At 39.8% G+C, this 27,967-nt stretch overlaps 1 protein-coding gene across 5 annotated transcripts in view; it reads right to left on the reverse strand.

The window, feature by feature from the left end:
• The window catches only part of Med14 (mediator complex subunit 14), a 98,257-nt gene that overhangs the window by 17,903 nt on the left and 52,387 nt on the right, over window positions 1-27,967 (reverse strand). For 3 of the 5 annotated variants that reach the window (XM_090326787.1, XM_090326786.1, XM_090326790.1), the window contains 10 exons: window positions 25,936-26,012; window positions 19,455-19,615; window positions 19,224-19,370; window positions 18,689-18,780; window positions 17,919-18,071; window positions 17,343-17,612; window positions 11,219-11,359; window positions 8,736-8,847; window positions 3,640-3,771; window positions 1,481-1,663 (listed from right to left, as the gene is read on the reverse strand). In XM_090326787.1, coding sequence (XP_090182913.1) covers window positions 1,481-1,663; window positions 3,640-3,771; window positions 8,736-8,847; window positions 11,219-11,359; window positions 17,343-17,612; window positions 17,919-18,071; window positions 18,689-18,780; window positions 19,224-19,370; window positions 19,455-19,615; window positions 25,936-26,012 — 1,468 coding nt within the window. The remainder of the gene's footprint in view (window positions 1-1,480; window positions 1,664-3,639; window positions 3,772-8,735; window positions 8,848-11,218; window positions 11,360-17,342; window positions 17,613-17,918; window positions 18,072-18,688; window positions 18,781-19,223; window positions 19,371-19,454; window positions 19,616-25,935; window positions 26,013-27,967) is intronic. The other 2 variants (XM_090326789.1, XM_090326788.1) reach the window with 1 other exon arrangement.

The following is a 27,967-nucleotide window of genomic DNA, read 5'->3' on the forward strand; positions in this document are numbered from 1 at the left end:
CAAGAGACCACAAAGAGCAGAAAAGCCATGCCAGTGGAGGCTATCTGAGTCCAGCTAGTCCCTGGTCAACCTAATAGCAGACTAGACATATTCATGCACTCAACAGTGTCTGCCAAACTGAAAAACTGTGAGCCAATATTTGGTTGTTTTATACTCTATATGTGCAACAAAACCTAATAAATACATTCAGTTTTTTTCTGGTGTTAATTTGCATAATTTTGGCTGTCAACTTAAGGTATTTTTCATTAACATGACAGCTAACAATTAAGTTATAGGCAGGGCTCATGCCTATAATCCTATAATCCTAACTACTCAGGAGGCTAAGAGCTGAGGTTCAAAGCCAGCCTGGCAGGATAGACCATGAGACTCTTATCTCTAATTAACCACCAAAAAGCTAGAAGTGAAGCTGTGGTTCAGGTGGTAGAGTACTGGCCTTGAGCAGAAAAGCCCAGGACCAGCACACACAAACAAAGTCATGAGAGCGATACTGGGACTCCATAAAGAAACAATATTATTCCTTCTTGTCCACTCAACCTTGCAAATTAGCTATTGTGTAGTGACTTAACAAATGGACAGAAGTTTGTTTTTTAGAAAACCCTATTTTTTTTGCCAGTCCTGGGCTTGGGCTCGGGGCCTGAGCACTGTCCTTGGACTTTCTCAAGGCTAGCACTCTACCACTTGAGCCTCAGCACCACTTTTTGCTATGTATGTGGTACCAAGGAATCGAACCCAGGTCTTCCTGCATGCTAGGCAAGCACTCTACCACTAGGCTAAACTCCCAGCCCTAGAAAACCCTATTTAATTCTGGGATCTGTGGCTCAAGCCTGTAATCCTAGCTGAGATCTGAGGATCAAGGTTCAAAGCCAGCCCGGGGTGGGGCACACTAAAGCTGTGAGAGTAAAGCCCATGAAATGTGACACTCTTATCCCCAATTAACCACTGAAAAATGGGAAATGGGGCTGTGCCTCAAGGGGTAGGGCAGTAACCTAGAGCTGAAGAGCTCAGGAACAGCACCCAGGCCCAGAGTTCAAGCCCCATGACCACACACACACAAAAAAGAAAGAAAGAAAGAAAAAGAAAGATAGCCAGCCCTATTCAACAAGTGTTAAGACTGTAAGATTGTAAGATTTTCAAGGGTGAAGATGAAATAAAATAGGTCATTTCTTGGTAATGCTAAAAAGAAACATAAAAATATTGATGACTGGCCACGCACGGGTAGCTCATGCTTATAATCCCAGCTATTCAGGAGGCTGAAATTTGAGGATCACAGTTTGAAGCCAGCCAAGACAGAAAAGTCTGTGAAACTTTTACTTCCAAATAACCACCAAAAAAAGCTGGAAGTAGAGCTGTGGTTCAAGTGGTAGAGTTCTAGCCTTGACCATAAAAATCTTAAGGACAGCACCCAGGCACAAAATTCAAGCTCTAGGACCAGCTCATCCTGCCCAACCCCCCCCAAAAGGAAAAAGCTGATGATGCTCACTTGTTCCAGCTCGAGGAGAATGAGAAGCATCTGTAACTGGAGAATGTAATGATGGGTTCGCTGGTGACATTCCAGGCAAACGGGTGGCCGGAGAGGGGCCAGACACTTGAGGAGATCCTGGCCAGTTCCCTGCTCGACCACTTGGTGACACCATAGTATATGGGGAACTAGGGTCTAGAGTTCCTGAGAAAAGTGAACAATCATTCTCAAAAATCTGCATATTAATCACCAAAAATTATAGCATACAAATTCTTAAGTGATTATTAATATTTTCCTTTCAAGAAATTTTATTGAAGATTGATGTCTCTTAACATTTACATATTAATGCATAAACTTATAAATTATTTTTATTTAAAACACATTATTAATTTTATATAATATGTAAGTATTATACAAACTACATGAATCTTTATTTTGTGTCATTTGTGTATTTTGTAACCAGATACAAGTATTAGGAAATAAAAGGACTAACAATGGATAAAATCTATACAAGCTTCCACATATGTAATAATCTGTGCTATCATTCATCTGAAAATATTAATTAATCTCAAGGCTCCTTTAGGGGTAGAAATTTGTGTGTGTGTGTGTGTGTGTGTGTGTGTGTGTGTGTGTGTGTGCCCTCACATTGTGTTTTTTTTTTCTTTTGCCAATCCAGGAGCTTGAACTCAAGGCCTGGGCACCATCCGTAAGCTATCTCAAGGCTAACGCTCTACCACTTGAGCCACAACACCTCTTCTGGCTTTTTCTTGGTATATGGTACTGAGGAATCAAATCCAGGGCTTTGTGCATGGTAGGCAAACACCACTGCTAGGTCATACTCCTGGCTGCTTCTGGCTACTTTGAGTAGTTTACTGGAGATAAGAGGTTAAGAGTCACATGGAGTTTCTTGCCTGAGCTGGCTTCAAACCAAACTCGGGCCTGGGTGTTGTCCTTTTTGTGTTCAAGGCTAAAGCTCTACCACTTGAGCCACTTCTGATTTTTGAGTGGTTAATTGGAGATAACAATCTCACGGGGAACTTTTTTGCCTGGGCTGGCTGAAATCCTCAGACCACAGCTTCCTGAGTAGTGAGGATTAAAGCACCTGGCTGGCACAATTTTTAATTGTGAAGAAAAGGTAATATTCTAGGGCCAGGAGTTTGGCCTAGTGGTAGAGTGCTTGCCTAGCATGCACGAAGACCCGGGTTTGATTCTTCAGTACCACATACACAGAAAAAGCCAGAAGTGGTGGTGTGGCTCAAGTGTAGAACACTAGCCTTGGGGAAAGCCCAAGGACAGTACTCAGGCCCTGAGTTCAGTCACCAGGACTGGCAAAAAAGGTAATATTCTAAATATATAATACAGGGGAAAAGTTAAACTATGGTATGCCTATACAAGGCAATACTATAACGCCATGTGCTGGGGATGATGCTAAGCTTTTAATTGACGAATATTCCCACAAATATTAATAGTAAAATTAAGTTATAGATATAAGTTGCTGAGAAAACTAGAATATCTGATGTGGCTTTACTCATTATATATTAAGCGAATACTGTACTCTATATTGCTATGTGTATAAGTGTGGGGCACATACATTTACTCTGCAAGAAGAATGTCATGTATTACTAATGTAATATTAAATGCCTCTGGTAAGAGTCACTAACTTAGGTGGATAGTGGGGTAAAAAGGAACACAATTCACTGGCTGCCATATTTAGTCTTTTATCTGTCTGAATTCATTCAAAACAGAAAATTTAAGTAAAAATCTTCCACTTGCAAAATAATTCAAATGGTAAAATGGACTCATCTTGGAGGATGGTACTTGGAGTTCACACAAACCAATGGGTAGAGAGGCAGTAAAGCAAGGAATATGGGAGAGAGCAGGCAAGCAGAGAGTATGTGACAGCAAGGGCAAGGCAGAGCCAAGCGGGGGAGTAAGGACAACAGGAAAGGAGGGAGAGAGGGAGTGATACAACAGAGCAAGATAAAGAAGATAGACCAACTAGTCATTAACCTCTGTGGAGTATGATTAGGAGAAATTAATTTTCTTTCTGTCCGAGTAATACTTTCACTATTTCTTAATAAGCAAGCAATAATTTTTATAACAATATAATACTTCTATTTAACAAAAATTACTTTCATGTCAAGCTCTTCAGCTATTGCAACTTCTATGTATGGACTCACCATGTGGACTAGCAAAACTGGCCCCTGGTCCTATTGAGATTCCATGCGAGGAGGGGGGAGGAGTTGGAACAAATGACGCTGGTGATGGGGCTCTCAAAGCCCCACTGGGGGAGCTGGCAGCATGCAGATTTCCTAATAAAGGAAAATAATTATAGATGATCTTGCAGGACATATAATATGTCCTGCCCAAGGACCCCCAAGTTAAAAAAATCTCTCTAAAGACTACAGAAACCAGTAGCAAACTCCTCTAAATAGCACAAAGAAAAACTGGAAAGGTCTTGTTAGTGAAAAAGAGAGCATTCAACTCCATGGGCCCAATTCTATCTTGCATATTGGCTAAGAAAAAAAAAGAAATCCAGCCAGGCACTGGTGGCTCAAGTTTGTAATCCTAGCTACTCAGGAGCCTGAGGTCTTAAGATTGTAGTTCAAACAGAGGCCAGGCTTGAAAGTCCAGTGAGACTCTTACCACCAATTAACCACTAGGAAAAGCGGAAATAGCATGTGGTTCAAAGTGGTAGAGCACTAGCCTTGAGCAAAAGAGCTCCGGGACAGCACCTTGGCCCGGAGTTCAAGCCTATAACCAACAACAACAACAAAAAATCCAGTGTAGGGCCAGGAGTTTGGCCTAGTGGTTAAAGTGCTTGCCTAGCATGCACGAAGACCTGGGTTCAATTCCTTGGTACCACATATGTAGAAAAAGCCAGAAGTGGTGCTGAGGCTCAAGTGGTAGAGCTCTAGCCTTGAGAAAGTCCAAGGACAGTGCTCAGGCCCTGAGCTCAAGCCCAGGACTGGCAAAAAAAAATCCAGTGTAGAGGCTGTAAGCATGACCTAGTGGTTGAGAATTTCCTTAGCATGCATGAAGCCCTGGGTTCAATTCCTTGGTACCACATACATAAAAAAGCCAGAAGTGGTGGTGTGGCTCAAATGGTAGAGTTCTAGCCTTGAGAAAACCCAAGGACTCAGGCCCTGAGTTCAAGCCACAGAATGGGCAAAAAAATTCCCATGTATTTTGTATTCTTATTCACTCATTCAACAATTAGGAATGATTATCAATTTCATGGCAAGCACTGTTCTAGCCATTGATGTAGTGATTAACAAAAGAAAATTTCTGTATTCAGGGAACTCATATTTTTGTAAAATAAGAAAGGGCTATGTGATCCAGGCAGAAAAAAAAGTGGGGAAGGACTGGCTGGCCACAGCTTAAGGTATCTAGAGGATAAGATACTCCAGGCAAACCAGAGAAACCACTTAGAAGTGACTGTAACTATTCAAGTGAGAGGGGACCAGTGGCTTGGACAAGGGTCACTGAGGCTGGGGTTGTGCAAGGTAGATGGATTCTGGGTAAAAAGAAATAGCTGACAATGTCGACAGTGTCTGCTAAGTGACTGAATGTAGGAAACAAAGAAAAAGGAGTCTTGCATAACTCTAACAGCCATGGAGCCAGGTAGCAGGAAAGAAGGGGTTGTCAATTACTGGAGTGACTGTGGTAACAGGAGGACTGAGAGGAAGATGCAGAGCTTAATTTCAGCCATGCCAAGTTTCAGAAATGTACAAGACATGTGGAAATGCTGAATGGATAGGTAGAAAATGCAGGCCTAGTATTTTAAGGCAAGCTCTAGAATATATTTTTAAAAATTGAAAACAAACTTAATGATGGCATTTAAAGCCACTGGGACTAATTTTAAGACTATGAAATGGGAAAGTCTGACTACACAATGTATAAATGAATATAACATTAAAGTACTTGCTACATTTCTATTACCATCTTCAATAATAGCAGGTTGTGTATTTTCTACTACACTGTAGAATAATTTCCTTTTCTTGTAGGTCATGGGGGCTTGGTCATTGTTCCTGAGCTCTACAGCTGAAGGCTACCACCCTACTCCTCAAGCACAGCCCCACTTCCCATTTTCTAGTGATTAATGATTAATTGAAGATAAGAGTCTATTGGCTTTGTAGTGCCCGGGCTGGCTTTGAACCTCAGATCTCATGGCTGTGAGCCACTGTACCCGACTATAACTTCCTATTTTTGTGTTCTGTAATAACCTAATCAATATATTACATGAACAACTGTTAACCTGGAAGTGTGATATGTACTTATTTAGCTGCATGACCTGACAAGTGACTTAGCTTTCCATGCCTCAATTTTTCTCCATAAAATGGGGCTAATGGCAGAACCCACACCACAAGTTTGCTGTGAAGATTTAAATGAGTCAAGTAAATAGAAAAAGGCTTGGCATATTCACAGCAGGCACTATATATCTGTCTGCTACTCTAACTATTTCAAAATTGTTGTTCTCTCTTCTTCCAATGTAACAACAATCTCAATTCACATCCAAGAAACACACTCTCCTGGAGTTGCATTTCTTTGAGAGCTCACCTCTTCCCCAGCTGTTCCTTTACCACAGAGTACTAGTGCTCTTAGTAGTTGAGCAGGCCCACTCATATGAACTTCCACATGCGCATCTGTGAATCACAGGCCTTAAAAGAGCCAACTACATGTCTTAACTTAGAAATCTCTGAGGACTGCTAGGTACTGGTGGCTCATGCCTATAATCCTAGCTTCTCAGGAGACTAACATCTGAGGATCATGGTTCAAACCCAGCCTTTTACTTATCTCCAATTACCCACCAAAAAGCAAGAAGTAGAGCTGTGGCTAAAGTGGTAGAGTGCTAGTCTTGAGCTAAAAACCTCAAAGAAAGCTCCCAGATCCTGTGTTCAAGCTCCAGGACTGGTACCAAACAAAAAAGGAAAATTTCTGAGGACTTACAAAACCAACAAGGTGGAGCGAACACCCTCCTTAGCTGTGCATCCCATAGCAATGCAAACTAAGAACCAATGGGGCACTATTAAAATCCAACTATGGCTCACCTACACAATAAATGCTGAGATCTATAATTGGCCCTTAAATCTCTAAGAGGACCAGGTCTATTATCCTCTGGGATCTCAGACGTCACATATCCCAAGTCACTGTCTGGAATACCTTCCTTATCGGTGCTTTCTTTATACCTAGACATCTATCTCTGACCTGTCATTCAAGTCTCTTCACCAGTGTCAGAGACAACAGGGAAGGCAAAACATCTCCACTGAAGTAATGGTCAAGCCCTACTTAATAAGGCTTTCAAATCTCTGGATCACCTCTTGGTAACACTTATCACTCCTGTCATTACAGATGAAGACTCTTTCACAAAATAAACCAAAAACCCATATTATATCTCCAAACAATAAGAATTGAAAGATGATTGAGGATGTTTCATTCTTTTTTCAAAAACTCTGCTACTATAGTAAGAGCAACATGAATGGCCAGAGAACCACGCCCTGTGTGTGCTATACACCAGGTCCCTAAACACTTGATGTGATTCATTTCATTAAATTCTCCCCACTCTCTCTCCCTCTCTCTTTCTCCCTCTCTCCCTTCTTCCCTCCCTCCCCCCTCCTTTTTTTTTTTTTGATCGGTCATAAGGCTTGAACTCTAGGCCTGGGCGCTGTCCTTGAGCTCTTCAGCTCCACCACTTGAGCCACAGAGCCATTTCCGGTTTTCTGGTGGAGATAAGAGTCCCCTGGACTTTTGTGCCCAGGCTGGCTTTGAACTGATATCCTCAGATCTCAGGCTCCTGAGTAGCTAGGATTACAGGTGTGAGCCACAGAAACTTGGCTAAATTCTCACATCTCTATTAAAGTTTTATATCATTCTCATTGTACAAAGTACTTGACAAGTGATGTCCTAATACCTCTCATTTGTAGATTACTAGATTCTACAGACTCATATAAATCTCTTTGTTCTCTCATTCTCTTTCACACACATACACACTTAAACATACAATCTAAAAGGATTTTTTTTAATTTTACAAAGTAAAAAAGTGCATCTTGAAAGTTTTGCTTTACAACATGAAAATGTAAATAAATTTGTTGGGTTAGTCACTTAAAAAAATAGTAACCAGCTGGGGTGCAGTGGCTCACGCCTGTAATCCTAGCTACTCAGGAGGCTGAGATCTGAGGATCAAGGTTCAGAGTCAGCCTGGGCACAAAAGGACCTGAGACTCTCATCTCCAATTAATCTCTAGAAAACAGGAATTGGGGCTTGGCTCAAGGATAGGGCGGTAGCCTTAAGCTGAAGAGCTCAAGGGACAGTGTCCAGGCCCAGGGGTAGGGTGGTATCCTTGAGCCGAAGAGCTCAGGGACAGCGCCCAGGCTGTTCAAGCCCTTTGAATGCCCCCTCCCCCCCCCCCCCGCCAAAAAAACAAGGTTTGGACTGGAGAAATAGAGTTTGGTGAAAAAAAAAAACATTTGTCGGGCCGGGAGTTTAGCCTAGTGGTAGAGTGCTTGCCTAGCATGCACGAAGACCCGGGTTCGATTCCTCGGTACCACATACATAGAAAAAAGCCAGAAATGGTGCTGAGGCTCAAGTGGTAGAGCTCTAAACTTGAGAAGAAGAACCCAAGGACAGTGCTCAGGCCCTGAGTCCAAGCCCAGGACTGGCAAAAGAAAACAAACAAAAAAAACATTTATCTAGCATAGTTGAAATCCCCAGGTTTCTTTCCCAGAACTGTAGAAAAAGAATAACAAAGGTAATTATACCTGCTCATTTTTCTAATAAGCTAGAATATCCTCTAGTGGTAATACTACATTCTTCAGTTACTGGAGTGATACACTTTTTTCTTGTGCTGGTCCTAGGGCTTGAACTTAGGGCCTGGGTGCTATACTTAAGCTTTTCCTTGCTCAAGACTAGTGCTTTATCACACAAGTCACAGCTCCATATCTAGCTTTTTGATGGTCAATTGAGGTAAGAGTCTCATGAACTTTCTTGTTGGGGTGGCATTGAACAGTGATCCTCACCTAAGAAGCTAAGATTACAGGCTGGCCTGGATTGATACATTGTTTATATTAGAATATATTAGTTACATAAGGGGAGGATTGTGACATTAACATACATATATACAATGTATCCTGATGAACCCACATTCCTTGTAGCCATATATTAGAAAGAATTCTCTCTGAAGCAGGAGGCTACATGCACAGTGCTTCTCAATGAGTGTGTGAGTGATGTGTGCTGGAGAAAAAAGTTGAATGTGACAAGAGAATAAGTAAACCATTACCTGGAGACTGTGTGTGCATCATAGAGGGAGACTGACTGACTGTGCTATGGTAAGATGTAGGAGGGGAAGTAAGTGGATAAGCTCCGGATGTTCCTGGTTGCTTTGGAAATGGCTGAGGGGAAGAAAAAAAAAAGATAGTTAAATGTTGGTAAACCGATAGTGTGAGCATGTGAGTTTCCCTTGATTACAGCTACAGTATTTACACACTTCATTGATGACCAAATAGGAAATGTGAAAGATGAAAACCTCGAAAGTACACACTAAGTCGCTGAAAACTCTAGTTCTCAAAAATGCTTTTTAAAACATAGCAACATCCTCTTTCCTTGCTTTGTATGCCTCAAGGTATGTTTCACTCATTTTATCTACCATCTCCAGGAATTATCTGTATCGTTTATCTACCATCTCACTAACTTTAAGGCATTTACCTGCATATTTTCATATCTCTGAAACCAGTAAATTTTTCAATTCCTGGTGTGTTAGGTTAAATAACTTGTAGCATTTTGTTTTGCCAGTCCTGAGGTTTAAATTTAGGGCCTAGGCACTGTCCCTGAGCCTCTTTGTGCTCAAGTCTAGTGCTTTACTAGCCACAGTGCCACCTTAGGCTTTTTCTTATTGGAGATAAGAGTCTCTCAGACTGTCCTGCCCTGGCTGGCTTCAAAATTTGACCCTCAGATCTCAGCCTCTGAGTAGCTAGAATTACAGGCTTGAGCCACTGGCCCCCGGCTTTTAGTTTTTTTTTTTGTTTTTTTTGTTTGTTTTTAGCAGGATATAAAACAAAAGTGGTACATCTTACATTGGTGGAGTATAAAAGTACTTGAACTCTATCCTCCTGCCTCAACCTCTAGAACGCTGGGATTACAGGTATGCCTCATCATATATATCTGGCTTCCTTTGCCCTTCCTAAAAACAAAGTTCTAGCTGGGAGCTGGTGGGCTTACACCTATAATCCTAACTACACAAGAGGCTGAGAACTGAAGATCAAATTTGAATCTAGTCTGGGAAGGAAAGACTGTGAAAATCTTATCTCCAATTAAGCATCAAAAAAGCAGAAGTGGAGCTGTGGCTCATGTGGTAGAGCCCTAGTCTTGGGCAAAAAAAAAGCCCAGAGACCGTGCTTAGACCCTTAGTTCCAGCCCCAGGACCAGCGTGCACACTTACATACACACAAATCAAAGTTGTCTATCTTGTTTCTTATTTATTCTTCTTAAACCATTTTAAGCTTCATTCTAAATTACAAAACCATACATTTTACTGCTATTATTTTATCCAATAATGTAGATTGTTTAAATATTTAAAGCACTGGTACCAAAACTATGATAGTTTTTTTTTGGTCTGTCATGGGGCTTAAATTCTGGGCCTGGGCGCTGTCCCTAAGCGCTTCAGCTCAAGCTTAGCACGCTACCACCTTGATCCACAGCACCAGTTCCTATTTTCTCATGGTTAATTGGAGACAGGAGTCTCTTCATGCCTGGGCTAGCTTCCAACAGTGATTCTCAGATCTCAGCCTCCTAAGTAGCTGGGATTACAAATGTGAGCCACTGGTGCCCTGTGTGTGTGTGTGCGTATTTTTTTTGGGGGGGGGGCAATGCTGGGGCTTGGATTCAGGGCCTGAGCACTGTCTTTGGGCTTTCTCAAGGCTAGTGCTCTACCACTTGAGCCACAGTACCACTTCTGGCTTTTTCTGTGTATGTGGTACTGAGGAATCAAATCCAGGGCTTCATGCATGGTAGGTAAGCACTCTACAACTAGGCCATGCTCCCGGCCCCATTAAGGAATTTTTAGAATTTTTTTTGGTTGGTTGTGGGGCTTTTACTCTGGACCTAGGTGTTGTCCCTGAGCTCTTCAGCTCAAGGCTAGCGTTCTACCACTTGAGCCACAGTGCCACATCTCCAGCTATGATACTCTTAAGACAATATTTTCTTCCTTTCCCACTGAATATCTAATGGATTAAAGCCACATTATAGCCATATATTAGTGGTTCATGCCTGTAATCCTAGCTAATTAGGAAGCAGAGCTCTGAAGATTAACCTTTGAAGACAGCTCCAGCAGAAAAGTCTGAGGATCTTATCTCCCTAATAAACCACCAAAAACCAAAAAACCATATGTAAAGGTTTGGGTCAAGTGGTAAAGTATCAGCTCTGAGTGAGAGAGAGCCCCCCAGACTCAAAGTTCAAGCTCTAGTACTGACACAAAAAATAACAACAAAACTGTACATTTTATATAAAATACTTGATAGGGGTGAATTTCTCCCAAGGCCTTCCTCAGACCCTGAAGATGTTTCAAATCCTTGGAATTACATTACTTTAAGCAAAGATGTGGTATAAGTGTCTGAGTTTAATGGTTTTCCCCAAACTATTCACTTCCCAGTCAATATTTTTCAAAAGGATTTCCTGGGCACCTTGGACCCACCATGGACCTGACCCCTATAGAACTTGAGAAGTTATAAAAATGCACCACTGTTTGGAATTTTACTGAGACATTACCTGTTGCTGGGGTGGTGGCTGCAGTTGTGATATTAAAGAGTCCATCATATCTCCTCCTATAGGAGAAGGAGGATTATCATCCTCATTCACAGACCTTCTTCGAGCATCCTGGTTGCTGTCAACGAACATATTCAGGAATGTCTACGGATATAAACAGGCAAAATTTAGATTATCTTTTTCGTAGGACATTTCAATAATTTAGAGTTTTTTAGTAGAAATAAAGATTATAACCATTGGTGAATATATTATTAGGATAATCTAGAGGAGATAGTACTAATTTTGAAGAAAAGGGTAGGCTTGAAGAAAGTATAGCAAAACTAAATAACTGATCATAGCTTTGGAGCTATGATCATTAAGCATAATTGGCCATCATGAATCCCAATAGATGGCCATAAAATAAATATTTACTAATGATTTCATCTTAAACCATTAAGTGTAAGAGACAGTCTGTTTTATAGGCTGTGTCATCAAAAAATTGAGCAAGGCTATCAAGAGTCTATCTCAAGCATAGAATTTCCTTCTTTTTCTTCTTCTTTTTTTTTGCCAGTCCTGGGGCTGGACCTCTGGACCTGGGCCCTGTCCCTGGGTCTCTCTGTGCTCAAGACTAGAGCTCTACCACTTGATCCAAAGTACCTTGTCTGGCCTTTTCTGTTTATGTGGCACTGAGGAATCGAACTGAGGGTTTCATGCATGCTAGGCAAGCACTCTACCACTAAGCCACCTTCTCAGCCCAATTTCCTTCTTTTATACACACCCACTTTCCCATTCTTCAAAAACAAGTAATAACAAGCTTATCATTAAAAGGTTATTAAAAAGTATGTAGTCTGACTTTTAAAGATAATGGATTTACAGCACATTTTATCTTTTCTCAATATGTTACTGAAACTACTAGAAAAAAAGTCATAAGGACAAAAAAAAGAAGAGAAAAAATAGCCGTATATTCCGAAGGCTGTGAAGCTGTGAAGCAGATGGTTGAACCACACTAGATTCAAGAGTCGTACCCTAAGCAAGCCACAGGGAAAGCCAAGAAGCAAAAGCTATTTCTATCCAAATCCTCAAGACATTTTGGAACTGGCAGGACCTGATACCTCTGGAAATGAGGGTGGAGGTGGGACTGAGTACTCAATACTGGGTGAAAGTCTTTCTAAAGTCTCTTTAAAAGACATTTAAACTCTTCTACATTCTCAGTTGCTTTTGCCTGAGCTTAGCTGATTTCCATCCCTTGGAGGAACTGATCTGAAGAGGGTGGGGATGGGGGGGGGGAACTCCAGGATATAATGGAGAGAAAATGGGACACTGAAGTCCACAAAGTTCAAGTTGAGAATATTGAGTTTCTCTCTCATTTGACTCAAACTGGGAGTCAGATGCATACTATTTATGCAGTATAGTTGAATCTTCTGCTCTTGGTACTTCCACCAGACCAAGAATTAAAGACCTAAAGCTACTGACATTGAAAGTATGGCCCAAGCAGATCCTCCTGTAATGAAAACCATAGCCAATACATCTGTAAGGTAATTAAGTCTTTCTTTTACATAAGACAGCAAAGAATGACTTGATATTTGAAGAAAGACATTAACATGAAAGAAATCAATGCACCCCACAATGAAAAAGAAGGGAGATTATGTAGGAAGAAAAGAGGTAAGAGATGATAATATAGCAATAAGACTATGATGTCACAAAATGAACATTTATAGAAGCCAAAATAGATTTTGGGGAAAAAAATTAAATCCTGGCAGGAAAAATAAAGAGGCTGTGAGAAAAATAAAAAATAAAAAGGAACCTTCCAGAAATAATGAGACAAAAAAGGGTGAACAAATTCAGAAATGGTGCTCACTATACAGCTTGTGGATGGGAGGGGAGGGAAAAACTGGGAGAGAATGAGGGAAGGGGTGATACTGTCAAAACAAAGAAATGTCCAATTAACCACCAGAAAAACAGAAGTGGTGTTGTGACTGAACATGGTAGAGTGCCAGCTTTGAGCAAAAGACTGAGGGACAGCACCCAGGCACCCTGAGTTTAAGCCTCATGACCACCACCAACAAAAAAGACAAAAAAAAGAAGTACAAATGGCCAATAATGGCCAGGACTTTAGCTTAGAGGTAGAGTGCTTGTCTAGCATGCATGATGACCCAGGTTCAATTCCTTAGTACCACATACATAGAAAAAGCCAGAAATGGTACTGTAGCTCAAGTGGTAGAGCTCTAGCCTTGAGAAAGCCGAAGGATAGTACTCAGGCCCTGAGTTCAAGCCCCAGGACTGGCAAAAAAAGGTCAATAAATACATAAAGAAATGCCAAAATATCTCTGGCATAATGAAAATATAAATGAGAATGACATTGAAATTTCATCTCATCCCAGTCAAAATGGCCATCATCAAGAATACAAACATCAAATTCTGGCAAGTATATAGGAAAGGAATTCTTTTTTTTTATTGTAATTAATAAATGGGTTACATGATATTTGCCCTATAGAATGTGCATTAATTCACATACATTGATACCCATAGAAAAGGAATTCTATCATACTGTTGTAGGACTATAAAATAGTTCATCTACTTTAAAAATCAATATGGAGGTCCCTCAAAAAACTAAATATAGAAATACCATATGATCAAATGAGCCAGTCTTGGGCTTATAGCTAAGTGACTGCAAGTTAGGCTATAATAGAGATGTCTGCATATGGAAGTTCATTGCAACACTATTCATAATAGCCAAGCTATGCAAATAGTCCGGATGATCTACAACTGATCAAGAGATGCAGAAGAGGTGGTACATATATACTATAGATTATTATTCAATCATAAAGAAGAACACAATTGTTTCTTGCAGGGAAATGGATGAACAGAACATCATGTTAAGGAAAGTCAGGTTCAGAAAAACAAAGGTGGAATGTTTTCTCTCAAGAGTTGGATGTTAGACATAAAGGATATAGGGACAGACATATAAAATTGTGGAACCATTTGAGGAGACTGGTGGTGGGGAAGGGGAGTAAAGGAAAAAAAATTCATTGCATTTGTAAAGGAATCTAGGTAGAAGCTATTAAATAAGATAGTAGAGATAAAGAAAGTGAGAGTAAACAAGGAGATTAATCTGATTAAAATATTGTATTATGCACATGTCAGGTACCATGGTGAAATCTCTGAGCAATTAGCATATACCTAAAAAAAAAAGAAGCCAGGCACAATGGCTCATGCTTGCAATCGTAGCTACTCAGGAGGTTCAGATCTGAGGATCAAGGTTCAAAGCACTAAAGTCCATGAGATGCTTATCTCCAATTAACCACCAGAAAACCGGAAGTGGCACTGTGGCTCAAGGGGTAGGGTGGTAGCCTTGTGCTAAAAAGCTCAGGGACAGCACCCAGGCCCAGAGTTCAAGTCCCATGACAAAAAAAAAACTAGAATTATAGGACAGGTCCAGTTTGGAACAAGGCAACTAGTAGAAAGGGAGAGAGCTAATGGAGGTAGGAGCGTGAATATGGCAAAAGTATTTTATGTACATGTATGAAAATGGAACAATTGAGCTTGGTGAGATTGTTTTAGAAAGAGAAAGGATGAGAGAGACTGACGGATGGTGAGTCTCATCAATGTACTATGTTCGTATGTGGACATGTCAAAATGAACCCCCCTCACACATGCAAAACTAATTGATGCCAACTAAAAATATGAAAGAGGTATGATGGGATTGGAAAACGGGGGAGAATAATGGAAGGAGTGACATTGATCAAGATGCAATGTATTCAGATTTAGAGTTACAATTGGAATGAAGTTACTGTTTCGATTTTTTCCTCATTTTAAATTTTCATTGTTTTTAAAGACAATAATTTATTTCCTTCTCCTGAGGTAAGACCTGCCACAGATTTTCACGAAGTTGTTATAAAAATTTATATTCCTCTTACATTTGTGTCTAATAAAATTGTGACATTGTTTTAAACTCTAAAAAAAAGATGCAATGTAGTCATAATTTGCCTTGTTTAAAACCTCTTTATATAACTATTTCAAGATAATAGCAGGGAGTGGAGCTGTAGCTCAAGGAGCAGAGCATTAGGCTCAGGGATAGCACCTAGGTCTTGAGTTCAAATCCTAGGGCCAATATATGCATGTGTATACACACACACACACACACACACACACACACACACACACACACAGCTAAAAGTTGCCAGGCCCTGGTCACTCACACCTGCAATCCTAGCTACTCAGAAGGATTGAGGTTCAAAGCAAGACAGGTAGCAAAGTCTGTGAGACTCTTATATCCAATCCACCACCAAAAAGCTAGAAGTAGAACATGGTCAGGTGGTAGAACACAAACCTTGAGCAAAAAAGCTCAGGACAGTGCTCAGACCCTCAGTGCATCAAGACCAGACTAAAAACAAAGAGGACTAAAGGTATGGCTCAAGAGGTACAGGGCTTGCCTAACAAACACAAGGCTCTCAATAAGAAACCAATAAGCTATCTGATTTTTTCAATGTATAGCAAGGGGAGTTATATAACTGGGATTTTTAAAGGCTGAGTTAGTGGTAAGTACAGTGAGAAACTAAGCCCTCCCCACAAACATAAAAGCCAATTAATAATTTCAGAAAATAATAATAATAATTCCAGGAAAATAAATGGTGAAGAAAAAAGGAAAAGCATTAATAGTAAGCTTGGTAAAACAATGTTTACACATTCATACTGTAACACCAAAACAAGTTATCTCATTATAGTACAAAGACAGGAAGTAAAAACACGCTGACATACTAGGAATAGGCTGGAAGGGAGGAAGGGTATGCAAAAAAGAATTTGAAAACTTAAATCCCTCCATTTTCACAGTGAGTATCAGATAAAGTCTTAAGCAAAAGGTCAACAAATAACACTAAGCATGCTGTTTAGTGATACAGATATAAACATGAAGAGAATCAACTATAGAAGAACTGAAAATCAGTGTGTCTGAGGGGCAGGAAAATGGCAGGAGTGGGTTGCTTTTTTTTTTCTTTGAAACAAGCCTTTTAGAACTACCTGACTCTACACTGTAGACACAAATAACTGAGCCATAATGTAAAAAGTTGTAGTTGTAATACAGAACATCACATTTTTAGAAAGCATCATAATTAACTGGTAAACATTTTAAATAACTAATAATAAACACTACTTTTAAAGTGCTAGGTTTTTTTAATTTTGTTTTGTTTTGTGTTGTTTTCTGGTCATAGAGCTTGAACTCTGGGCCTGGCCGCTATCCCTGAGCTCTTCAGCTCAAGGCTAGTGCTCTACCACTTTGAGCCACAATGCCATTTCCGTTTTTCTGGTAGTTAATTGGAGATAAGAGTTTCACAGAGTTGAGGCCGAGAGTTTGGCCTAGTGGTTAAAGTGCTTGCCTACCATGCATGAAGACCCGGGTTCGATTCCTTGGTACCACATACATAGAAAAAAGTCGGAAGTGGTGCTGAGGCTCAAGTGGTAGCGCTCTAGCCTTGAGAAAGTCCAAGGACAGTGCTCAGGCCCTGAGCTCAAGCCCAGGACTGGCAAAAAAAAAAAAAAAGAGTTTCACAGACTTTTGGATCGCGAGTTTGGCCTAGTGGTAGAGTGCTTGCCTTGCATGCACAAAGACCCAGGTTCGATTCCTTGGTACCACATACAAAGAAAAAAGCTAGAAGTAGTGCTGTGGCTCAAGTGGTAGAGCTCTAGCCTTGAGAAAGCCCAAGGATAGTGCTCAGGCCCTAACTTCAAGCCACAGGACTTGCAAAAAAAACTGTCTCACAGACATTCATGTCCGCGCTGGCTCTGAACTAAATTCCTCAGATCTCAGCCTCCTGAGTAGCTCAAATTACAGGTATGAGCCACTGGCACCTGGCTACTTTTAAAGTTTTAAAAAACAAGTATGATGTTCTTTGATACATTTTATCTCACTCATCACAGAGTAAAGAAATAAAGGGCTTACTATAATCTGGTTCACACAGGCACAGCACACCATCAGAACTTCTAGCTTCTTCAGAATTAAGTTACAGAGATGAGTTATTAACTCATGGTCTGATTAATCACTACTTAGTTAATTCAAACAAGACTTGTGTTACTTTGGCCCATTTCTCCCTCAGAGGAATTGTTTTAGAGATCATGTTTATGTTTACTGTCATGCTATAATAAAGTCTGTTACCTTTAATCCTGGTGCAGGATAAAAACCTTCAACTAACTTGCTGTTATCAAAAAGACTATAGGCACCATCCCGTATAGCCACAACGCCTCGACTCCGGCAGTATATGTCAATGCAGTACATATTCCTGAAGGCCAGTCTGATGTGCGTGGATGATTGTGGCAGAATAGAGAAGCACTGGTAGGCGGTGTTGGTTCTCTGGGTTAAGCCCAACATCGGCACAGTGGGGAGTTTGTTGATGGCATTTAATGGAGCCTGAGTATCAAACAGTACCTATAAAGAACAAGCACGATGAGGGCAGCCAGTTTCTGCACAAATGCCAACTCCTCAGAATTTTCAACATATAAAATTTCACAAATGAAATAATCATCATTTCGAAACATTCTCTAAAACATTCCCTTGCGGAAAATGCACAGAAGATAGCTGGAGTCTGACAAAATTATCAATGTGACATTTAAGATATAGAAGACACCTACCTTGTCATTAAAGAAAGGTGTTTACATGGTATTTTTTAAAATTTGGCATGGGACACAAATAGTGATAAGGTCTTATTTTTAGACAGAAGATAAACTTTATTACCTGTAATAACTGAACCACATTTGGTGTCTTGTTGAACATTTCTTGAAGCTGATGGAGAATGGTATTGTGACAGTTACTGCAACCTGAGTTAGGACCAACTGTTCCCAAAGAAATGTGAAATTTCTGATGGATAGAATTCCACTGGATACTAATCTAAATTGAACAGATTATATGTTTTAGAAACCAAGAAAGTAATATTCAAGCAGCAGAAAAAAATTAAAAGACAAAATGTGGAACATTTAATGAGATTTTTTGTGTGTGTGACAGTCCTGGGGCTTTGAACTCAGCGCCTGGGCACTGCCCTCGAGAAAGCTCAAAGCTAGAGCTCTACCACTTGAGCCACAGCACCACTTCCAGTTTTTTTCTATGTATGTGGTACTCAGGAATAGAACTCAGGGCTTCATGCATGTTAGGCAAGCACTGTACCACTAGGGCATATTCCTGGCCAACAAACATTTTAAATATGCCATTTTGTCCCTAGTTTTCACTTAATCTCTTATTTTAAAGAAATTTTAATATTTTTTGAGTTCTTGAGTTTTAAAACATTAATAGATAAAAAAAACCCTTTTTTTTGTCAGTCCTAGGGCTTGAACTCAGCTCAAGGTTAGCGCTCTGCCACTTGAGCCACAGATCCACTTTCAGCTTTTTCTGTGTATGTGGTACTGAGAAATCAAACATAGGGCTTCATGTATGCAAGGTGAACACTCTACCACTAGGCTATGTTCCCAGCCTTAGGAAAGGAACTTTTAAGTTTTAATTCATAGACTTACCGAGCTTCCCTTAGTAGTTCCATAACATAGAATAAGTTTTCGGTAATTATAAACACGAACTTCTGAGAAAATATTTAGGTGAGCAGGTATGTCTAAGAGAAAGAAAACAAAGATTATTGATACAAAATCTGAGAACTGGAGGTGCAGTTCAAGTGGCAGAGCTCCTGTCTAGCAAGTCTGAGATCCTGAGTTTAAACCCAACTACTGTTAAAAAAAATAGGGATGGAGAGAAGAATTAAAATATAAATTTAAAAAGGATAACACTTTACCAAAACTATATAAATAAGATATATAATAAGTAATCTTGTTTTTTAAAAAATATAGATAGTATGCTCCCATTGAAAATTGACCTGAGATAAAAGAAACACAATTTTCATTAGACATATTGTTGGTTTTCTAAAACAATGTATATGTTTTACATTTTCAGATAAAAATGGAGAATTATTATTTTAATTTAGGAGAAAAGATTATGCAAGCACAAGGAAGAATTCAATCCCCAGTAACACACACAGAAAAAGAAAATTATTACACGTACCTGGTAAAGAACGTGCAAATTCCAATACACACTCATATAATCGTGCAATGCTATTCCAGTCATTAAGAAACATTTCAACCACTTTTCTCCCACCAACAGGTTCAGACAACAGATTTTCATATGTCAGGTAAACATGCCGGGATGGTCCTACAGGATTAAAAAAAATGATTAGTAATCGGCACATTTTAAAATCCAAAATTACGCAAAGACTAAGTGTGTGAAAGATCTCACCTTGTTCCCTGGTAGAAGTGCCATTAAGTGGACAATTTGCAAATACTAATTCTGCCACCCATGTCCGGTTATTTCGACCTTGTAATCGGAAAGTGCAATCGAGAAGACAGCGGTCCAGAGCCTTTTGAGTTTCCTCAGTTATACCCTTACAAGGAGGAATTCTGGTGATAAAAGAGAGCATATGAAGCAGCATGACAAAGTACAATGTACATAATGATGGTCAGGGTGTGATATTAGAGCTTTACATTCTGCTTCCAGGTATCTTCTGCAAAGGAAGGAAGCAATTTACTCATAGCAAGTGACAATTTTAAAACCCGTTTCATTCACATCAACCTAGATTAGGACTCTTGCTTTAACTCAATGACATCTGTTGTTATCTGTAATCTTATTCAAAAAGAGCACAATTCTACAAGATGAAAAATTAAGAATACTGGTTCTACAACATCTATCTAGAGCATTTTCAAGAAAAAGATAAAGCCTAGCTAGGCACTGGTGGCTTATACTATCTACTGAGGAGGCTGAGATCTGAGAATCAAGGTTCAACAGCAGACTGGGCAAAAAAGTCCATGAGACTCTTCATCAATTAACTACCAAAAAATCCCCAAATGAAGCTATAGTCCAGGTGGTAGGGTGATAGCCTTGAACAAAAAGCTCAGGCACAGTCCTAGATTTCAAACTCTAGGACTGGCATACACACACACACACACACACACACACACAATGAGAAACAAAACATGTGTAATGCTATTCTTCAAAGACAGGACAATATAATACATCTCTGGAGTCAGAGACATGCATTCTAATTTTCATTCTGCCACATTTAACTTCTCTGAATTTCAGTTTCCCAGCATAGAGAATTATTTTATTAGGCAACTGATGAGAAAAAGACAAAACAATAGAGAAAACATTTATTGTTGATCCTCCCTTACACAAAAAACCCAAATACCTCCCTATTTTTCTCCTACAGCTTTTTTTGTGGGTTATGGGGCTTGAACTTGGCCTGTGTGCTGTCCCTGAGCTCTTCAGCTCAAGGTCATCATCCTACCCCTGGGCCTGGGCATTGTCCCTGAGCTGTTTGCCCTACCCTTTAGCCAAGCCCCACTTTCCCATTTTCTTGAGGTTAACTGGACATAAGAATCTCAGGTCCTTTTGTGCCCAGGCTGGCTTTGAACCTTGATCCTCAGATCTCAGATCTCAGCCTCCTGAGTAGCTAGGATTACAGACGTGAGCTACCGTGCCCTGGCTACAGCTTTATGGATTATTCATTTTTAGCAACACCCAATATGAAATAAGATATTTTACCTGTTAGTGAGTTAGTTCAGCAATGGATGAAATTATGAGGTGATATGTTAATTATGCATTATCCCTTAACTCAATAGGGTGATTAATTATCTGACTCAGTATAATGATTATAACAAGGCAAAGAAAAAAAGTATGGAACTAGAAATATGGGAATCTCTTATTCAGAATGTAACACCTAGAACAGGGTTTCTCTGTCCAGGAGATACTGGCATTTGGGGCTGGTTAATTCTTTGGTGTGGGAGCTGTCCTATGCACCCCAACCCCCACCTTCTACCTACTAGATGTGAATAGTACCTCTTATACCTCTCCCAGTTAATAACAACCAGAAACATCTCTACATATTGCGAAATGTTCCTTGAAGGGTAAAATGGCCTGGGGATCAAGAACCACTGATCTATAATTAAAAATTTTAAGGAAACAAAAGAGATTAGATGTGCCAAAAAATAAAACGTAAGGGCAGCAAGATTTATGCAATCTAGATTGCATAAAAATAGAATTTAAAGCCAGGCACAGTGGCTTACACCTGCAATCCTCGCTACTCAGGAACTGAGATCTGAGTGAGGGTCGAGGTTCAAAGCCAGCCTGGGCACAAAAGGACTTGAGACTCTTATCTCCAATTAAACTTTAAAAAAGGGGAAGTGGGGCTTGGCTCAAGGGTAGGGTGGTAGCCTTGAGCAGAAGAGCTCAGGGACAACACCCAGGCTAAGTTCAAGCCCCACAACCCACACACAAAAAAAGAAAGAAAATGAATACACAGAAATTAACATGTATTCAAGTGAGAACAATTTATGTTCTCAGGCATAGCAGGACCCTGAAGGTGCTTCTGTCACTTTCTTAATTTGTGCTACAGATGCAATTGGTTCTATTTACCAGAACCTGTAAGCTATTTACTCACTTCTTTTTCCCTTCAATAATGGGGATGGAATCAAGTTAAGCAAGTACTCCATATCACTGAGCTATAATTGCAGGCCTTTTATTTCCCCTCTGACTTTTAAGGTATAAATATAATAGGGAAATCCTCTCAGAATGATTGTGTAAGATGGGGATGATGACCAGGTCCCACAAAAAGAAACCAAGTTACTGCAGAGTAAGAAGTCAGTTAGCCAGAGTAAGAACTGAGGAAAATATATTTTGAAAAATGGATCCATCTTATCTGGAAATTCCTACCAATTAAAACTTTTTATTTTTCATTTCAACAGTTGATATGATTTTTCTCCATGACTTCAGAGAGTATTGAGCAAACTGAAAGACAAGGCTAGAGTCCTCTAAGGCAGATGAGTCAGCTGTTTACAAAAATCAGAAAACACACTACAGCCTTGTAGTGCAAAAGCAGGGAAGTGACAGGAAGAGCTAGTAACAGAAGTACCAGTGTGCCTAAAAGCAGAGGAGAGGGTTTTATAAAGGTTATACACATGTACACAGGAGTAGCAGAGTTCGTAACTTGCAAAGAAAAAAAAAAAGGATCTGTGCCTGTATGTTAGCGGTATAAGTTACAGTAAGTAAAGAAATAATGAAGACAAAAATAAAAACAAAGCAAAAAAAATCTCAAGATGTGGTCAGACACTGTGGCCAGAACACTGCCTGGAGTGAGTATAGAAGATGGGAAGACTGCCCAAGAGCTCATGTGGTTCTCAAAACCTGTGTTCCAAATCTGTCTTAAAAGACCAAAGATCTTTAGAATTCACACACGGTAGAAAAACCATAGCCATTGGAATTTACTAAGATGCACTGACTGCAGAGATGTAGTATATGAGGACTGCTCAACTGATATTTAGAAAAGAACAGACATTTTCAGCAAGGAAGGAGCAAATGTTTGAAAGATCAACCTATATTCCTAGTTAATATTAACATATCTAGATCTAAAGCTTGACAGAATAGTTTCTCAAGATTAAATGCATTAGAAAAATTGAGTTCTAGTGATATATATATGCAGAATTTTTATTTAAGAAATAGACATTTTATCATTTATGCTTTCCTTCTTCATTTGCATACCCTACCACAATAAGGGCATTTTCTAAATAAACATATATCTAATTTACCCATTTCTACATTTTTCCTTTAAGTTCTAAATAAACAAAAGCTAAAATTATAGACTTTCTTAGCTGAGTGCCGGTGGCTAACGCCTGTAATACTAGCTATTCAGGGAGCTGAGATCTGAGGATCGCAGTTCAAAGCCAACAAGGGCATGAAAGTCTGTGACACTCTTTATCTCCAATTAATCTCTGGAAAACCAAAATTGTCGCTGTGGCTCAATGGTAGAGTACTAGCCTTGAGCTGAAGAGCTCAGGGACAGTGCCTAGGCCCAGATTTCAAACCCTACAATTGAACAGGTCAGGAGTTTAGCCTAGGGATCGAGTGCTTATCTAGCATACAAGAAGACCTGGGTTCAATTCCTCAGTACCACATACACAGAAAAAGCCAGAAGTAGTGGTGTGGCTCAAATGGTAGAGCACTAGCCTTGAGAAAGCCTAAGAACATTGGTCAAGCCCCGAGTTCAAGCCCTAGGACTGGCAAAAAAATTACTGTAGAGGTCTTGGGGACATAGTTTAAATGGTAGAGTGTTTCCCTAACAAGCAAAAGGTCCTGAGTTCCATCCCCAGTATTGCAAAGCAAAAGAAGTTATAGGGCCAGGAGTGTGGCCTAGTGGTAGAGTGCTTGCCTAGCATGCACAAAGCCCTGGGTTTGATTCCTGGGTACCAGGATGTGGCTCAAGTGGCAGAGCGGTAATCTTGAGCAAAAAATGTCAAAAGAAAGTGCTCATGCCTTGAATTTAAGCCCTAGTACTGGTAAAAAAAAAAGTTAAAAATATAAAGTGCTTCCTTCCTAGGCAGAACTCTTAGGAGTTGTCTTGCTGTCTTGAGTTCATAAAGGGAGCTCTGAAGCTTCTCTTGTAAAAATGCTGAAGCTGGGTATAGCGGCTCCCACCTATAATCCTAGATACTCAGCAGGCTGGGATGTGAGGATTAAGGTTCAAACCCAGCCAAGACACTCCAAAGCCATGAGACTCTTATCTCTAATTAATCTCTAGAAAATAGGAAGTGGGGCTATTGCTCAAGGATAGGGTGGTAGCCTAGAGTTGAAGAGCTCAGGGAATATGCCTCGGCCCAGAGTTCAAGCCCTATGACCCTCTCCACCTCATCCCCCCAAAATGCTGATGGGCTGGGAGTGTGGCTTAGTGGTAGCATGCTTTCCTGGCATGCATGAAGCCCTGGCTTTGACTTCCTGAAACCACATACACAGAAAGGGCTGGAGTGGCTCAAGTGGCAGAGCGCTAGCTTTAAGCAAAAAGTGTCTAAGCGGGGGGAGGGAAATGGGGACCAAAACATAAGAAAGTGTATCAATGTTTGTGAAGTAATGCACCTTCTATCTGGCGAATATAATGTAACCCTTCTATTAATTACAATTTTTAAAAATGGGGAGAAAAAAGTGTCCAAGGACAGTGCCCAGGCCCTGAGTTCAAGCCCAGGACTGGCAAAAAAAATGCTAAGAACAAAGTACTTTCAAAATCTTATTAACCATGAAAAATATACCTAAAGGGAATAGAACATAAGTGTTAACATGTACTTATCTGTGGTTGCCAAGAATAGTTGGGTGTTTTTAATAGATATTTTAGGCAAAGTTATTCAAAACCAAATGCAATTAAAAATATCACATTTTCCTATTGAATTCAATTATAAGACCAGAACTGTCCCTGGCAAACTGTGTAGAGAAGGTGTTAAGACAGTCAGCCAGGAAGAAGAGCTACTCTTTAAATAATTAATTCAACTTGGCATTAAAAGTGAACACTATGACACATGGCTTGTTAGGCATACGCTATTTGCTAGCCCTGTCCATCTTCCACAGAAACCAAATGGTTCCTGTATAACAAAGGTTAAAGTACCATAGTTCAAATTTGCAGACCTGCTGTGTCTTGGCAGAGGAATTCAATAAATAAAAATTGCTTATGTATTAATAAAATGCACATAAAGCAATATCTAAGAAACGGTCACCTTTGTGTGTATGTGTGTAAGTCTTGGGACTTAAACTCAGGGGCTAGATGCTATCCCTGAGGGGTTTTTGTTTTGTTTTGTTTTGTTGCTCAAGTTTAGCACTCTACCACTTGAACTACAGCAGAGTATTTTGGCTTTTTTTGGTAGTTAATTGATGATAAATGTTTACAAACTTTCCTGCCTGGGCTGGCTTAAGAGTTGTAATCCTTGTATCTCAACCTCCTAAGTAAATAGCATTAGAGGCGTGAGTCAAAAGCACAAGCTAACAATCATCTCTTAAATCCTTGTAGAACCCACTTTAGTCTAAGTTACCAACAATTCTGGCATGAACCAGTTCTGTAACCTGTTTTGCTAGTTTGGTCTTGTTACCCTCCAATTTATTCTCTACACTTCTATCAGGTTGAAGTTTCAGAAGAATCTAATGATGTCAGTGTCTGCTTAAACTCATCTATGTTTTTTTCCATTGTGGTTTTTATTTATTTTTATTTTAATTTTTTCGATGAAATCTATGTTCCCTAGGCTGTTCTCCAACTTGTAGTCTCATTCAAGTAATCCTCTGGCCTCAGCCTTCTAAGTAAGTTTAGGCTACAAACACATGCTATAGTACATAGCTTGTAAGTGCTATTGGCATAAAGTCTAAATTATTGGAAGACCCTTAAAAAGAAAACCCTACAGGATCAAACCCATCCTGCTAACATCCAGTCCTTCCCTCTAACCTCCTCCTCTTACACTAAACTCTTTTTAGATCTAAGATACCATACCCTTGCATTAACAGCTACTCCCACTGGCTAAGACTTCATTTCCCTTCCCTCTGGCTAATTCTTATCTCCAGCCTGAGTACTGGTTCTTCCTCAAGTAACCCTTCCAGACTTCTGAAGTAGCCCACATCTCTCTGCTATGTGAATCCACAGCACTCTGAAGGGCTTTATGAGAAGTCAAGCCTAATATCCAATTGTATTCAGAAAATACCTATTGAAAGAATGAGAAGCAGAGGAAAGACACCTAAAAAAAACTTCTTAAGGGAACTGACCCATTCCCACTCAGGATATCAGTAATTCTGTGCAGAAATCTATCACATTTACACGTTTTGAGCTCTGTTTTACGCTGTTGTATGGAAAGAGAGGAAGGAACAGCTCTGGCAGTATAACTGCAATGTGTGATATCGAGTGAGGCACATGACAGGAGCTTACTTTAATAAGCGAATTGCGTGGCTGAAGCCATCACCTTCCACTTGCACCCCTTGATGTGGAATTTCCAGATTGGACAACTAGGAAGAGAAAAGCACAATGTCACACCATTTAAGTTTACATTATAAATCACTGTTTCTATGTACTATTGTCTTGATTTTCATGACATCTTTTCTAGAACCAGTAATTTCCCAATTTTACAACATTACCAGTTATGAACATTATCTCTCTTATTAGATTTTCCTGAAAGCTACTACACCAATTCAAGTGAAACTCAAAGCATCCCAGAGTTTCTAAACATCGCCACAGGTGGAAAATCTTCAAAATTTCCAGGATTCATAATTTTTTCATTAAGCAAAAAGAAATGCAGAATCAATTCTAATGGTTCCCAAATGATATACCTCAAAAATAAGGTGTATTCTTGTATAATCCTACTGTTGGCTCAAGACAAGGTTTGATTCATAATCATATCTCTTTTCTGATCATAAGCAGTACTTTTTTTTGATAAGTCGTGGGGCTTGAATTCTGGGCTTAGACATTGTCCCTGAGCTCTTCAGCTCAAGGCTACCACCCTACCCCTTGAGCCACAGCACCACTTCTAATAAACAGTACTTTAAGTTTATAACTGCTGAAATACAGTTTTGTATTTAAAAAGTTATTTCCTGTATGAGGTAAATGATTATCCAATGGGAACTTTTTCCAATTGGAGAACTCAGAAAGTGAGTTAAGAAGATAAATGTAGAGTAATACTTGAAATACTTCCTATGAAACTACAAGTTATTTTAGAATGGTAGAAAGTCATTTGATGATCTTTGGAAGATATTCTTATCTTTGGCATTACAGGTATCTTATACAGATATTGTTCCAAAAAGGAATCTCCAAAAAGTATTTGAATAAGTCCTTCTCTGTGGCCTGGGGAGGGCAAAGGTTTAGAAAAGTAGCTGTTAACCAAATAGTCAGCATGAGTTCAAATCCAAAAGGAAGTAAAGGGTAGGATGGCTGAAAAAATGCTGCCTTTATTCTATCAATCAGAAAGGGAAACATCCATGGTAAAACGACCTAGTTATTCATAGCTTAGTGCAAATTACTGTAAACAGAGAATGTGCTTGCTTTCCTTCTTAACTCAGCTATGAGTTTCTGCCACGATTAGAATATATAGCTAAGTTGTTGGGTGTTTTTTAAGTCTGTTATGGGGCTTAAACGCAGGGCCTGAGTGCTGTCTCTGAACTCATTTGCTCAAGGCTAGTACTTTACCACTTTGAGCCACAGCATCATTACCAGTCTTCTGATGATTATTTAAAGATTACAGCCTCACGAACTTTCTGATCTTCAGATCTCAGCTTCCTGAGTAGCTAGAATTATAGGCATGAGCCACCAGTACCTGGTTGTAGAAAGTCTTTTAGGAGCTTGACTGATTTCAAATAGTGGAGAATGTTCTCACATGTCATAGGTGTGCAACAGTATGCAAATACAAAAAAGATATGTCAACAGTTGAAATGGAGAAAGGACATAATTATATCTCAGTCTCAGCATCATGTATAATTCTTCTCTATTGCAAAAGTAATAACTGAATGATACTTAAGATAGATAATGCAAATGAAAGATGAAAAAAACACAGTTCCAGGAATTTTGCCTAGTGGTAGAGTGCTTGTCTAGCATGCATGAAGACCCGGGTTTGATTTCTCTGCACCACACACACAGAAAAGGCCAGACATGGTACAGTGGCTCAAGTGGTAGAGCTCTAGCCTTGAGAAAGCCCAAGGACAGTATTTAGGTCCTGAGTATAAGCCCCAGGACTGGGGGGGGGGAAGAATCCAAAAACGAAAAATGTAGAGAGGAAACACAGACAGTTCCTGTTCAGTTTAGGAGCTTCAACACCGAGCTCACTCACAGTTATAGGAGATGGATAGGTATATCAAGGACATGAGCACCTATTTTAGCTTTCTGTTTCTGGGCTTGAGTTTCCCTCTATTACTATTCTTTGCAATTTCATACCTTATCTTCTGCCTACGTATTCCAAAACCTTCTAAAGCAT

Source organism: Megascapheus bottae, chromosome X (genome assembly GCF_031878675.1).
Source record: "Megascapheus bottae isolate mThoBot1 chromosome X, mThoBot2.hap1, whole genome shotgun sequence".
Classification (NCBI taxonomy): domain Eukaryota; kingdom Metazoa; phylum Chordata; class Mammalia; order Rodentia; family Geomyidae; genus Megascapheus; species Megascapheus bottae.